Source organism: Triturus cristatus, chromosome 1_2 (genome assembly GCF_964204655.1).
Source record: "Triturus cristatus chromosome 1_2, aTriCri1.1, whole genome shotgun sequence".
Classification (NCBI taxonomy): domain Eukaryota; kingdom Metazoa; phylum Chordata; class Amphibia; order Caudata; family Salamandridae; genus Triturus; species Triturus cristatus.
In genome coordinates this window covers 339,611,618-339,627,063 of record NC_140580.1, presented here as the reverse complement: position 1 = coordinate 339,627,063, position 15,446 = coordinate 339,611,618, and the positions used below count along the sequence as shown (strand labels likewise).

General features: G+C 46.4%; 1 protein-coding gene across 8 annotated transcripts in view; it reads right to left on the bottom strand.

The window, feature by feature from the left end:
• The window catches only part of PHC2 (polyhomeotic homolog 2), a 556,042-nt gene that overhangs the window by 148,402 nt on the left and 392,194 nt on the right, over positions 1-15,446 (bottom strand). For all 8 annotated transcript variants that reach the window (XM_085603959.1, XM_085603955.1, XM_085603952.1 and 5 more), the window contains one exon: positions 10,811-10,985. In XM_085603959.1, coding sequence (XP_085460085.1) covers positions 10,811-10,985 — 175 coding nt within the window. The remainder of the gene's footprint in view (positions 1-10,810; positions 10,986-15,446) is intronic.

Here is a 15,446-nt window from a genome sequence, read left to right as displayed (position 1 = left end):
ACAAGAAAAAGAGGGACCGAAGAGCCGTGCTGCAGAAGAGGACGACGACAACTACATTGGGCCCAGCCCTCCCGGCCTGTCTCCTGCTTCGGAACCCCTGCAAGCTGAAACTGGCATGTCCTGCAGCCAGCAGCCTCCAAGAACCTCTGGGATATGCCCGGCCTTCCCAAAAGACTCTGATCTCCAGTGGACACCTTTGTCCAACAGCAACCTAAGCCAGGACTCCAGATCCAGTGGGAACTGCGAGTTCTCACCACTCTGCACCCAATGCCCACAGCCAAGTCCAAGTGACCCAACACCTCAGCAAGGTCCCCCCGGCGATCCTGACCTGTGATCAAGCGCTGGACAACCTCCTCCGACCTTCTCCTCGATGCCTGCAGCGGCATCCTGAAGGGTCCCCGACCAGAACTGGTGAGAACCAGACACGAAAGGACACCCAAGCACTCACAGCCCCGGAGTCATGAGGTGCCTGACCAACGGTATCCTGGGGTCCAGCAACTCTTCAATTTCATCCTCCAGCCATTGGCTCCCTTCGTTCAGTCTTCTTGCCTTTTCTCTTACCGGCACTCCCCATAGGAAAGCATTGCTCTCCGACACCTCCTCAGCACCCTGCACCCGGCAATCCCTGCGTCGCAGCTGGTGTGGACTTGGTGCTAACCTGGAACCCCCTTTGCCCTCACCTTAACCCCAGGAGCTTACCTCCCAAAATCAAGTTGCCTGCCAGTGAGCAGCCCCCAACCAAGGTACCCCACTAATCCTACTGGCTAACATTGGCACTTTGCACCCGGGGGTACCCCTTGAGTGCCAATCTGAACCTTGGTTCTACCCCCAAAAAATCTATTCCTTCAAACGTTTATTTACCTCTAAATCTAGCACTTTGTGTATCTCCATAGCATTGTGTGTTGGGTTTTCTCAGAAAAATCTTCTTAGTGTTGACTTTTCTTGTACTGCAACAAAAGTAGCTTAGTGCCTTTAAAAGAGTTTACCTGTTTACTGATGTCCTGTGTTGCTTAAACTGTGTTAGTAGTATGTTTCATACCAAACTAGAAAAGTAACTACAAAGTAACTAAAAGTAATCTGAAAGTAATTCCAAGTGTTCTGTGGAGCTTACAACCCATTTTCTCGACTGCAAAAGTAATTTGTATGTTCCTACAAAACCAGTGCACACTATATTATGAAAAGTAACATTGGATGAAGAGTATCACATACCTGCTGCTGAGTAAATCTTAGTTCTAGTAATAAAAATTAGTAAGTAACAACTTTTTATACAAACAATTAGTCTGGATTCAGCCTTTTAGTGTGTGACACCATTTCTTGTGTGTGTACAACAAATTCTTAACACTACCCTCTGATAAGCCTGACTGCTCAACCAGACTACCACAAAAGAAAGTAAGGTGTTATCTACTTTAGTCTCTGAGATACCTCTGGGGATCCTCTGGACTGTGTGCAAACTATACCTTACTTTAGTATAGTATATACAGAGCCAGCTTCCTACAAACAACGTCTTTTTTAGACTTGACCTCCTATCTATTGACACTGGATCTGCCTCTTAGTAATTGCCTGGTCTACATGATTGTATGTTACATTATTCAGATCTGTAACACTGAACTACTATCTTTCAGTCCCCCTAAGAACCTGACTTCCTTGGGACACAGTGTAACTGTGTGCCAAGTAGGAAGGCTGTGTTATTAAGAACAGTCAGGTCACTTTACAGCACCAAGAAACCAATAGAGTTCCATGAAGTTCATCTGTTGCAACAGATCTGAAGCGGCAAGCTGAATCAATAACATAAACAAGACCAAAGGTTTAGTCAGTGAGGTTATTGTAATAAAGAGAAATTAAGGTGAGGAAACCACTGGGTCACTTGTTAACAGTACATTGGCCATATCAACCAGATTACAATAGAAAGAATAGAGTCTTTCCGTAAAGTATGGATGCAAAGATTTAGGAATGTGTTGTTATATGTGGGCTCGAGCCTTTGGTGGACTTGGACACTGATACCGTATACCTGAGAACTTCCTCTTTTGGTGATTTGGCGTTGGAGTCGATGTGGGGGGTGGTCAGGTCTCCGCGAGTGGCCGGCGGCGGGAACTGATGTCCTGGTGATCTTTTTGAGGGGGGAAGAATTGTGTCAGTTTTCGGATCTCCAGGAGACCTATAATATCCCAGTGGGCCATTTCCTACTTCACGAAGCCCTCACACGCAAGATAAGGTAATGGTGGGGTGCCAGCGTTGCAGAACCTCTGCAGCCCGAATGCCTGCATCATTTCTCTTCCTTCTTAAGGGTCGGACGAAAGTGGTCATGTTACTTTATAGTGCTTTGTTGGAGGGGGCGTGACCGGCTCTCACAACCTCCGGTTACGTTGGGAGGAGGACCTGGGGATTCTTATCTACGACTCCTCTATGAGGAAGGTATTAGAATCCAGTTCTAAGGTATCCAGAAATGCCAGCTTTAAACTCAAGACTCCCAGATGCATACATCCTATGTTCGCAGCCTCGAAGTGCACTCAGAGCACCACCAAGGAAGCCGATTTTTTCCATATGGTCTGGTCTTGCCTGCTATTAGTGCCATACTAGACAATGGCCCTCCAAGTTTTTAGAGGGGCCATGGATAGAGAATTTCTTCTGGGTCCTCAACCATGCTTGCCAGGCCTCCATGAACCATCAGCAGCTAGGAAAGCTACAGATAGGTTCTTAGATCTGGCCTTGATCCTTGCCCGCAGGCAACTGACTAAGAGTTGGAAGTCCGTCCATGGTCCTGATATATATCGATGGTAGTTGGATTTGATGAAATAGGTAGACTGTGAAAGCGAGGCAATATTAAGGGAAGAGGCTGGAGGTGGTGGGGGCTAGGAAGGTTTCGATGCTACCCGCATGGTATACCATCTTGTTAGCTTGCCAGCGCATGGATCGAAGGGGCCGAGTGCTTGTGGCTAGTTCCCCTTCTGACTGCTCTGTGCCGCCTTTGACACTGGAGCACTGAGTCCATGCCCGAGTGGCACCCCTTAGTGGCATACAGTTCTTTCTACCTCATTGCTCTGAATGTTCCCCCGGTTGTGGGTGGGAGATCTGGGAACTGTGCATGATGGGTGTGCTCAGAGGGGGCAGTATAGATTGACAGCTTCTGTATTATGTACATTTCACTCCTGAAGGCTCTCAGGCCCTTTCTTTGGGGATGCATTTCTTTTGTTGGGCATGTTGATGTCACTCACCTATATTATGTTAACAGACTACTGCTGTCCTGTCACTCAGTTAAGCCTGCCAGCGTTCATAGTATTGAATGCATTAGTTTGCTGTGATGTGTAGAAAAAAAACCATAATACAAAAATATTTTTTTAAACTATCGATGCACAGATGCTTAATCATTGGCATCAGAGCAAACTTTCATCGCTAAAACAATTGCACTATGGAAAAGTCTCCGTTCAAATGTGCATTTTGCAACCTTCCTAAGGATTTCACGATTCAAGTTGATTACGTCCTAGAGCGCTACTGTCATGGGAGAGATATACATTTATCTATATAAACAAATTTGTCAAAAAGACTTGTCTTTGGCGCTCACAGTTTGATGTTTCCTCACCAGAAGCAAGCACGGTTTAAGAGACATAGGAAGACAGACATATAGAGCATATAAATATTTTACAAATATGTATATGATGTAGATTATTCGAACAGCTGTCAAATTATGGAACAAGTCATATTTTACTAATGGAAGAACAACCAACCTATAATGTAAAAATGAATATGTGGACTGGGCAAGGACTGACACTGGCCTAACCCCCGGCTCTAACCTCCATCCAAAAGGTTGAGTGATACAAATGCAAGTTTGCAATGGCAAGGAAATAATCACGCTTCTCCTACTGGGAGCATCTACTCTTTCATACGGATAGAGGCACACCGGTGTGCTAAATCTCAATTCACACAGCTGGAACCTTTCCCTCATCCTGCACAGTGGACTCCCACTGTATATATACATCAGGAGGAGGCGGTCTGGGCAGGGTGGGCGGGCAGCGGTGACGACAGGCTCAATCAATGCTCCTATCGATGTGGAGGCTGGAAGGACCTTGGCAGGGTCATATATAGATGGACTTCAGAGCTTGAGAACAGATCCGATGACTAGGACAGATAAACACGCAGCATCACATGGGAAGTATCTAAACCCACCCCCCACGAGTTCCAAAGAGGGGCCATTCATATTTAAAATAAACACACACCGGATGAGTGACCAGGGGCTGATTGAAAATAAACAGAGAAGGCTGAAATTACACATTAGGGAAAAGAATTGGCATTAATAGGAAAAACTAAAGCCGCCATCTGTAACAATACTCTATTGTTTCACACTAGGGAGTCCATTTCTAAGGATATTCACATCCCACGGGCTGTGAATGTAGTACTACCCCGTTGGCTACCCAACTCTTCCAAGACGACCAGTCGGATAACAGATCTATGTCTCTGGTTACAGAAGCCAGTCGCTCTCTGCTAGCAGTGCTATCCCTCAAAATACAATAATCAACAGTAGAACAATAAAGCTACCCATGTGGGAACAGATTATAGAAAACCTTACATTTCAGGCAGCAAAGCTATGCCATAGGCATAGGTAGTAAAAGTCTCACAGGATTACGCCGCAGCCCGAAGAGCTTCCCTTGCACACTTTACAGGTGTACAGCTGTGGCAGCATGCCACTGCATTGATCAGGTTACACATCTCCTACACAACTCACCTATCCCTAATAAATAAAGCACACCTCCTTCTGTAGCAGTGATCCTTTTGACAGCCAGGAAATCCTCTTACACCACACAAATTACACACACAACAGCAAGGGACGCGAGGTATCGGGCAGAAATGATGTGCGCTACTTGGGTAGCATCATATAGGATGACGCAATGGCTAGGTTAGGTGGTACATCGGAGCTATCTGTCAATATTAGTAATGGGGTCAGAGTTCTTGAAGATGTCTAGAAAACCATTACATGGATGTATTACAAACATAACAGTGGGGCAAAATCGTACTAATAATTGAGCAAGAAAATGGGAAACAATGCAGGAATAAACAAGTATTGGCAAAACCAATGGGGCTCACTTTTCTGGCCTATTGGCTTTGTCAATGCCCTTTGACCATGCTGTGCAGCATGCCCCTGTAGTGGGCGGTGGGAGAGAGCGCAAACGAGAAATCGGGGGTGGGTGTCGGGGCATGCAATAAAAAAAAGTCAAATGAGGCTAGGAGAGAAAAAGCAGATGAGAGAAAGCAACACGGAGGGGTGTCCACGAGGGAGTGAACAACACAGAGAGGGGGGGGGGGGGGGGTGAGGCAGGCTAGGCAGAGAGCTGGAACTCATGTACCATCTGCATCGAGTGTTTACTACAAGATACACGAGTTGACAAAGCCAGCTGGTCTGGCGTTGGCCGCCTTTTGGATTTGTCAGTTTGTTTTGGCATAATTTTTGCACAACGTTTTTTTTGTTGGGAAAGTTGCTGTACCATCATCAATCTAAAAAAGAAAGAAAGAGAGAGAGACGGTGACAGTAAAGCGAACTAAAGGTACACAATTGGGGCTCTAAGCCCACTTAAATTCTCGGTAAGGCCTTAACAGGTATTTTGCAATGAGACGGCCTGCGCTGTCTATTAGGCAGGACTTGAAAAGGGACGTACACAGAAAGCACTTCCCAGAGAATACACCGTGCGTCTGTACATCCAATTTAACGACAAAAATTTCCATGGTTATACATTTTCCAAACCATTATTGCAATTTTATCAAAGAGGGTTACTCGTGCCTACTACAATCATTTCACAGAACTGGGTTTTCGCTTTTGATTTGGCCAATGATCTATGGCGTTGCAATTATTTATTCAGAAGAGACGCACTCCTGGGGCACGAGGGGAATCCTCTGTCCTGGATAGGAGCGGACGGAGACAGAAGTGAAACGTAAAGAGAAAATTATGGTGCACCACTACTTCATGCGTCGGAAGGCGAGCGAGAAGGTGTCAAGCAGGAGCAGCCACAGAAAAGCAAAAAACATGACAATTTTGGTAAGACAGGGAAACAGAAGGACGGCGAACGGAATAAGTGCACAGGAAAGAAAACAAGCATTTGAAATGCAATAGGTCTCGCATTTATGCGAGTTTGACCTATTGGTATTGTAAATGACAATGTCTTTTATTTATGTTTTGGTTCTTCATACATAAAAGGCATTGTCATTTACAATGTCAATAGCTTAAACTTGAGTAAATGCGAGACGTATTGCATTGCAAATGCTTGTTATTATTAAACTCAACCCTAACGGGTGAGTGGATGACATGTGAATTCTACACCTTGTAGTGTCCCCTGTGTTTTTGCAACATATACACCATTTCACATACATTTTATAGTGTTTTGATGTAAAATGCTCCTACACCCTCCACTGGTTTGCGAGGAACCATTGCAGGGCCCTAATAAAGAATGCAGTATCCTGGTGCACTGTAAAGTTATCATTTACTATGCTGTAAAAGTCAGTATAATAGACTAAATGTATGTGTTGTGGAATGCACAATTTTGTGCCACCACCACCTCCCCTCCATTTGGGGGGGGCACAGCGCCCCGAACCCGGCCTGTAGTGGTCACTCGCTGTGCACCGTATGGGACTGGCCTGACAATGTGCCACGGGCCACGGCTGCTTTGGGCTCCCAGTCCGGCCCATGGCCTGCGCCCCTCCCTTGTTATGTGACCCCCACACCACGGAGACCCGCAGCTGGTCCCCAGATAAGTCCCCACTGTAGCACAGGGCAGGAATGCTGCTCCCCCAGACCTGCAGTACCAGTGCGACCAGATGCCTGCGCCGGGTCAGTCACGTAGAACCACTCGGCGCCATAAATCACCTCTTGCGTGAGCAGCAGCAAAACAGCGTTCAGGGGGCACCCTGGTCAGGGACCCCAAAAAATGAGAACCTACAGCTGGAAGGGGGCACACCCTCAGCATACAAACCCGGGATTTAATACTTCACCGCCCCTTACGTTCATTCATAATTATGCCTCTCCCGTCCACCTAACCCCGAACCTATGCTCTCCGGGCTCCTAAATAACAAAAGGGGGACCAGGGACAGCATCAATCCCAGCCTTGCTACCACGCCGTACACAGAACAAGTGCGTGGATTTAGTATAAAGTCGCTCTCCACCCTCAGAAAAGTGCATCTCCATGTCACACCTAAAACAGAGACGATTCTGGTGTGTGTGTGCCCCAAAGAGTGACAAAACTACGTTAGATCTCCAATCCCCCCCTCCCTCCCTCAAATCGTGCAGTCTGCTGCCCAACCCCAGTACTGCCCAACCTGTTAGATACTATTTTCTATTTATAGCTCACCCCTGTTATGGCCTTGTAGCGCTAGATATCAGCATATCTTGACCACAACATTAAAACTCCACAAACGTTTATTCTTCGTTTAGGGGATCACCCGGTTAAAATTAAGTAGGGTCCCGGAGGCCTATAGTAGTGACCTCATAATGTTCTACTTAGTTCACCTTGCTGCTTCAAGGAGCTACGCTGCGCTCCTGCACCCACGCCGCGCCATCTTAAAACACGACACAGCCTACCTCGCAGATGGGTAGCTACCACCTCCAGCACGTCTGCAGGAGAGCACTGAGGGTGTTCTTATTTCGACCCCCCAGGACCTAACGTACATCCTTGGAGGTTGAGACTCAATGTAATACTGGTCACTGATCTATGTGATATTACACCCCACCCCCAAGCAACGGCAAGAGCCCCTAAAATGCCCGCTCAGAGGACCGCAGATAGTATTTTGGCTGAGTGAGGACCCCAATAATATACTCGGCTGAGGTGGGACCCCAACCTTGACAAGTGGATAGAAAAAGGCGCCTGGTCCAGTGCTCCGAAGAACAGCGAGCAGTCCCAATCAAAAGTAGGGTCACAAGACAAGAGCAATAGCATAAACCGAAAACGTCACAGAAACGTGATCCATACAGGAAAAAGCGAGGCGACTTCCTTTAAAATACTCAAAGTGCTCTAGTGAGAACAAACTTTCGTTATGCACCATCATCTTTCACCTCCAAGAGACCCAATGCAGTCCCAGCGAAGTCTAATATAACAAAACAAAGGACAGTTTAAAACAACCATTAAGCAAATGAACAAAAATAGTGCGTCCGGATAGGCCGTCCGAGAAGGAGACAGGGCGGTAACAAAAAAGCCTTGTTTTCAATCGGAGGCCAGGGTTTAGCATAAATGATGACGCCAGCCAATGGGAATGCTGGGCGGGGCTTCAAGTTCCCTTCTGAAATCTTTTGATTACAATAAGCCTCGCAGAGTGAGGAGCGCATGTGCGCTCCAGCGCTAGGTCTGCGAGACCTAAAAATAGGGATGAGGAGTAAGCACCATAAAAAATTTTTTAAAAACAGAAGCAGTCATCGAGTAGACTGCAGGTGGTTTTAAGGAACACTGAACACAGGAAAAACATCATAGCCCTGGTAGCTCACCAGCCACAGAGAAGAGGAAGGCCATGGCGACGATAAGATAGACTCAACCTTCCAACAATCGATTGACTCAATCGTCATAGTAAAAACAGAAATTCGAGATAGGTGCACATGGCTGTTATCTTGAATAGCACTACAGTGGGACAGAAGAAGCAGAATTGCTCGCAGCCGTAGGGAAGTGATGACAGGCTGTCTTTCTTAAAGGAGGTCTCCGGCAGGCAGGATGGTGAAAAAGGGGCGAGATTGGGAATACATTTGATGGAGGCACGTAACGCTAGAGCTGCCGACTTTGGAGATTGGGAAGCAGGTTCGAGTCTCGGGTCAGCTCAACATCATGTGATTCCGGGCAAATCCCTTAATCTCACACACCAATTAAAAAAATATATATATGTCATTGTGTAATGTAGATGGTTCTCATGTAAAGCACTCCAATACCTTTGGGTCGTGTTGGCGCTATATAAAACTGCAAAAACATAAAAGTTGCATCAAAAGCAGTGAACTGCTGCAGAATTAAGATCTTTTTTTCCCACCATGAGGGTAAGGGCCCAAATGGAGAGCCCGATAGGGACCCTTCTCAGCACCTGCTTTTTAGAACTGCCGCTGTTGGGCATCGACAGGACCTCGCCCACTTCAATCCGTGCGGCACATGGAGAAGGATCCTCCGCGAGAGCAGATGAAATTGGGCAAATTGGCAACACCAGACAATCTTGGTTTCAAAGTCACAGCGTGCAAGGTAGTGAGATAGCCCTGGCCCGGTTCACAACAAAGGGAACAGTTTGCAAGGAGTTGTTAGTGGAACCAAACCGCAAAAGCCATGGTAAGCCTGGCTAGTACATGTAAGGTATAGGGTCAACAAGTAGACGAGCTGGGAAAAACATCTGCTAACTAGAACCTGGCCGGAAAGTGGCTTGACATGTATGGCAAAGGAGTACAGGGTACCCCAAGGTTAAGATGTTGATTCAAGCACAGGGGGCGGTCAATGGGGAGGGGAGGAAGCAGAAGTGTCTGGATTAAAAGGCAAGGAGACAGGGGCCAGGGTCAGGGCGAGAAACTTGGTACAAACCTGGATGAGAAGGGCCCGTGGACCAGGCATACAGGAGAGCAACAAATGTCAGTGAGGGAGGTTAGATCAGAATGTACCCTAGAGCAGTGTGGCCCAGGAGACTGAAGGAAATAAGGAGCAAGTCACTAGGGAAGCGTCTTAGAAGCTGCAGAGAAGCAATCAGCCAAGATTAATGGCGTCCGTTTAGGAAAGGTGATCTGGATAGATAAGGGAATAATTGAGGATGCAAGTGAAAGGGCAATAGAGGAATTTTGAATCCAGCATCATCCTAGATGGAGAACAGGGATTTATTGATCAAGGTGAGCCGAGGAGTAAATGGTATGAAAAAGAGTAGGGGATTTACCCAGAGTCTTCTGCAGTGCCTGAAACATCCCATGATCTTTGGATATACAGTTGTGTTATTATTCACATGTACATGGATCTGATTCTTGAGGCCACCACCCATCAAGAAATCATGTTTGAACTATCGCGGCAGCATATGGAAAGAAGCCGGTGCTAAAACCATTTATATCAACATTATGCGTCACAAAAGACCAAGTATCAGAATGTCCCCTATGAACTGGCACATAATTAAGCCTTGTTGCCATCCTTGAACAGTCGCCAACAATACATCTTGGTTGAACGTCACTTGGCAAATGGTTTTTGTGACTTCATCAATAATGTATGCGTACTATCACCATTGAAGACCATGTCAAGGATGGTGTTAAATTCACCAACTCACAAAACGTGCTTCTAGATGCTTGCTACAAGTATTCTTACTCTCACCAGACAATTGGAGAGACTTTATATTAGGGGAAAGAATGATCAAAGAAGTGATCAGTCGTTAGCTCAAGTGACCTGTGACTACAACTCACCGCCCATCCTTGCCTTTCAAGTGAAGAGCTCTATAACAGAGTTACTTAATCATTCAAGTCATGACATTACGACACAGAGAAATATTATGTATATATAATGTTGGACCACCAGGTTCTTGTCAAAGCTGTGTAGGCATGATCTTCGGCAGCGAAGCAGCATTAATCCTGTGCCTCTCCAAGTGCATTTTTACTGGTCTAAAAGCCTTTAAAAAGTTGAGATAAATTAAAATTCCACTTCATGAACTTATATCTCACTGAACATTTCAGCCGCTCTGCAAAGCACGCACATCTACGCATTAACCACACACTTGTGGACAAATAAGAACTGGCAGAGGTCTCCCTCTTGTCATGGACTCTGTGTAGACCATTCCTTTCTAACAAAAGCCAGAGAAGCACAAACTAATAGTTCAATGAACAGATAATTATGTTGATTTGCCTTACCATGCATGGAAGGCCTGTTGCAGTCTGTGAATTCAGACTCTGCAGGGGGTAAGGATGCTGGTACTGTGGATTGCTGGGGATGCAATGAGAGACTTTGTGCAGATAGGTTTTCAGTTAGATTCTTTTCTCCCAAAGTAGGATCCTTCCTTGTGTTCTCTTGTAGGTGGGATTGTGGCTGCGTAGAAGAGAAACAAATGAGGTAGAAATTGCCCTTACCGAAGTCGGGCATAATTGTATTCAATTAATATAATTTATGACAACTCCTCCCTTATTTACAATTGACTCCTGACATCCATCAATGGAATTTCGGTTTCAACTCTTGATTTATCTGGTGAAAAATCTGTCCATCTTCCCATACTTGTGTTCATATAACATAACTTTCTGTGAGGTGAATGTTGTTCTTGTTTTCACATGTTTGTCCACTTCTCTGCGGTGTTTAGGATTTGTGGCAAGACTATGATCCCCAGTGTGTTACTAATCCACAAATTCATTTGCAAGCTTTTATATGATTTCCCCCGGCTATTGACTGCTCTAGCATTCCCTATCTGCGTTGGCTTAGTTCCAGAAGTTTTCATTTCTAGGACCTCCCTGTTGCTGGTGAGTTCCAAGCAGTGAAATCTCAACCTAATCACGTTTTTACAAGAATACCTAGCCTCAACCTACTTCCTTATCTTTATATTCTATTTTTGTGCCATCCTTCTAACCTTCCTGTTATTGAAGTGCTCCTTCAGGGAACAATGGTTGGTAACACTGGTAGGATGTATGGTGGCTGGCTGCGACCCAAAATTGAAGCCTTCCTGGGATTCCACAGTAGGGTTCCTATGCATTCTCGTTTTTTTTCCTTGTTCCTTTTTTAAAATGTTAATAATTCTTTATTCAAGATTTATCCTTGTACATACAAACCAATAACTGTGACAGATACAGATCATATTTCAATATTTCTGGAGTTCATCCGAGCCGTTAACACTATCCTTTGCATAACATTTAATACATAGCACATGTAAACATGATGAACCTTCGATATATAGTGGTTTTTAATATCTACTATGTTGTACCCTAGAATGTAGGTGTAAAGTGCACCATAGGTCCCCGCACTCACTAACGTGTCTCTCCACTGTGGGCAGCACCGCCCGTAGTGCAAGAATGTGTAGGCAGGTTTCTCGTTGTCCCACCATTAGAAAGTATTAAACCTGAATTATGTACCCTGAATGGGTTTATGCCCAAAAAGCAAGATGTACATATCCCAGGCCGGTACTGCCGGTTTGTAGCGTATAGTGGTTCTTGGGAGGTACCATTGGTTCTCCAGCCCCTCCCGAGCAAGTCCATTGTATCGCTCTTGCCAGAGAATCGCGTACCTCCCAGTTGGACCGGACCAGTGTCAGTGGCTGTGCATGAATCGGCTTAGGGGCGTACAGGGATGAGCATTCAGTTTGTGGTTTCTGCAGGAAACCTGACTCACTTCGCATCACATTTCTCCATTTGTTTGATCATTTAAAATATAAATCCCCCATTCATACTCTGCTGTGTTGTACATTTCTTGGGTCCCTGTCTGTATCATGGGGCGAAGGTCAGTTCTCCATTGTTGCAGTATACATATCTTGGCCACCACTAATACTGTGGAAAACCATCAGAGTTTCTGGTGTGTGAGGTGGGGTACATGCCAGGCTCATGTAGTAGTCCCACTTGGCTGCCTAATTGATCTGTGATGTCTAGGACCGTCTTGTCCCAGGCAGATCTCCAGTAGTGCGCAAAGGTATGGACAACATCACTACTCGGGTTGTTGCACCTCAAGCATGAGGCACCAAGCAGCATCCTGGTTGCGGCTAATCTTGGGTGGGTGGAAGGGGGGTGTACAGTGCCATCTGTAGAGGATCTTGTAATAGCTCAGTTTAAGGCCTACCTCCCTAAGGGTCTTAAGGTGATCTCTCAAGAGGTCGGACCAATCGTCTTCCTCGTAGTCTAAGCGCAAGTGAGTTGACCACCAGGACCGTAGTGCTGTGGAGGTGGGGTCGAGTGAGAGTGATCATTGAGCAGTTTGTAACTAATAGTTTCTTACCTGTCGGTGTAGTATTGCAGCTTGAAGATCTTTTTGGATTCACTATGCTGTGCATTATTCCGCGGTCTGGTGGTTGGGTCCGGATTCGTAGTCTCTCTTTTGTCTTTTTTTTTTTATTTTGTAGCCCAGGTGGGCGTCGACGTCCCACCATTTGGTGCACCTCTCGTGACGTCGTCCTGCTTCCTGCGGAAGTCCCACCTCGGGGGCGCCATCTTCAGATTCTTTTTTGTGCGTTATTTTTTTGTTTTATGAACCCTAGGCCATTTACCGTATTTCTTCTCAATTTTATTCTTTCTCACATTTCTTCTCTAAACTTGTTTGTTCTCCATTCTCTGTCTTTCCCCCCTCTTCTCCATCCTCATCTTTCTGGCGGAGGTGGGAGGGTTCGCTAGTGAATCCAGAAAGATCTTCAAGCTGCAAAACTACACCGACAGGTAAGAAACTATTCGGTTTTTTTAGCGTGAATCTTTCTGGATTTACTATGCTGTGCATCGATTGAACGTGTGCACTGAAGCCCATGTTGCCGCCAGGCATATGTCTTGAATGGGTGTGTTTGCCAGAAAAGCAATTGTTGCTCCTTTCTTTCTTGTGGAGTGGGCCCGTGCCCTTTCTGGTAGTTCTTGCCCTGCCTGTTTGTGGCAGAACTGTATAGTGAGTGCGATCCATCGCGCGAAGTTGCCCTTTGTTACTGGCCTACCCAGGAAGCTGGTTGCGAAGGACACAAAAAACTGCTTAGTTTTCCTGTGCTCCTTGGTTCTCTCAATGTAGTGCATCACCGCCCTTCTAGCGTCCAGAGTGTGCAGTGCCCTTTCTGCGCCTGTGGTAGGGTTCTGAAAGAAGCTTGGTATTTGTATTGTCTGGTTCATATGAAATGCCGACACCACCTTCGGCATGAAGTGTGGGTCCATTCTCATTACGACTCTGTCCTTGTGTATCTGGATGTAGGGCTCTTGCAGCGTTAGCGCTTGCAGCTCGCTTACTCGCAGCGAGGTTATTGCCACCAGAAAGGCTGTCTTCATTGTTAGCATTTGAAGGGAGGCCTTGTGAATGGTTTCAAAGGGCGCCTTCATAAGTTCCGTTAGGACTAAGTTGAGGTTCCACGCCAGCTGCGGCATCCTTTTTGGTGGTGCTATCCTTTTTGCCCCCTCCAGGAACCTCTTTACAACCTTTGATGTAAAGAAACTTTCACCAGTCTCACCTCGTGTGTAGGCAACAATCGCTGCGAGGTGTACCCTTAGCGAGGATGAACATAGTTTAGCCTTTAGTAGGTGCGTGAGGTATCTTAGCACCGTTGATTCCCTTCTCATCTTATTTTGCAGTTTATGTCTCCTGCACCAATGTGTGTACCTCTTCCATTTTTCCCCATAGCATTTCCGTGTCGTTGGTCTCCTTGCTTCCCGGAGCACTCGCATAGTGCTTTGAGGTAGCCTAAGATGTGCAAACTCTATGTCTTCAGGAGCCATGCCGCTAGGCCGAGGCTCTCTGGCTCTGGGTGTAGAACCTCTCCGTTCTGCATGGAGAGTAAGTCCTTTCTTTTGTTTAACTTGTGTGGTGGTCCCTGTGCCATCTCCACTATTTGCGAGTACCAGGACTGTCTTGCCCACTGTGGTGCCACTAGGATCAGTGTCATGTTGCTGGTCCTGCACTTGTTGAGTGCCCGGTGTATCAGTGGTATTGGTGGAAAAGCGTAGGCAAATGTTTTTGACCAGCTTATACATAGGGCATTCCCCTTGGATTGGTTTTCTGGTTGTCTGGATGCGAAGCTTTGGCATTTTGCATTCTGGTGTGTTGCAAACAGGTCTATTGTCGGTGTACCCCACCTTCTGAATAGCCTTTGCATTTCATGTCCATTGAGTTCCCACTCGTGGGACGCAGAAGTCTGCCTGCTGAGCCAGTCTGCTTCCACATTGTCCTTCCCCGGTAGGTGAATGGCCAGCAGGTCTATTTTGAGTGGGATGGCCCATCTCCAAATCTCCTGCGCCAGGTTGGATAGGGGAAATGACTGTGTTCCTCCCTGCTTGTTGATGTAGAACATTGTTGTTGTATTGTCTGTTTGTATCAACACCTTCTGTCTGTACAGTTTTTTCTGGAAGGCTTTCAGGACTAGGAATACGGTCTTCAACTCCAGGTAGTTGATGTGTCTGACCGCATCCGCTGGAGTCCACAGACCCCTCACTCTGAGCTTGTCCATATGTGCTCCCCATCCTATCTGGGATGCGTCTGTGGTGATGGTCACCGTTGGGTTTGGTGGTGTCAAGGGCTTCCCTATAGTTATGTTCTCCCTGTTCCACCATGCTATCTCTTCTTGCACTGCGTGCGTTACAACCACTAGATCTCCCCAACTTCCGCTTGCCTGTGACCATTGCTGTTGCAGCCATTCCTGCAAAGGCCTCATGTGTAGGCGTACATTGGGAACTAGGTGAATGCATGACGCCATCATCCCCATGATCTTGCTCGCTGTTCTCACTGTCAGAGCTTGACCCCTCTGGTAGAGGCGCGTCTCCTTCAGCAGGGCCAGTGTTCTCTTGTCGCTGGGCATCACTGTTCTCTGTAAGGTGTTGATCTTTGCCCCTAGGAAGA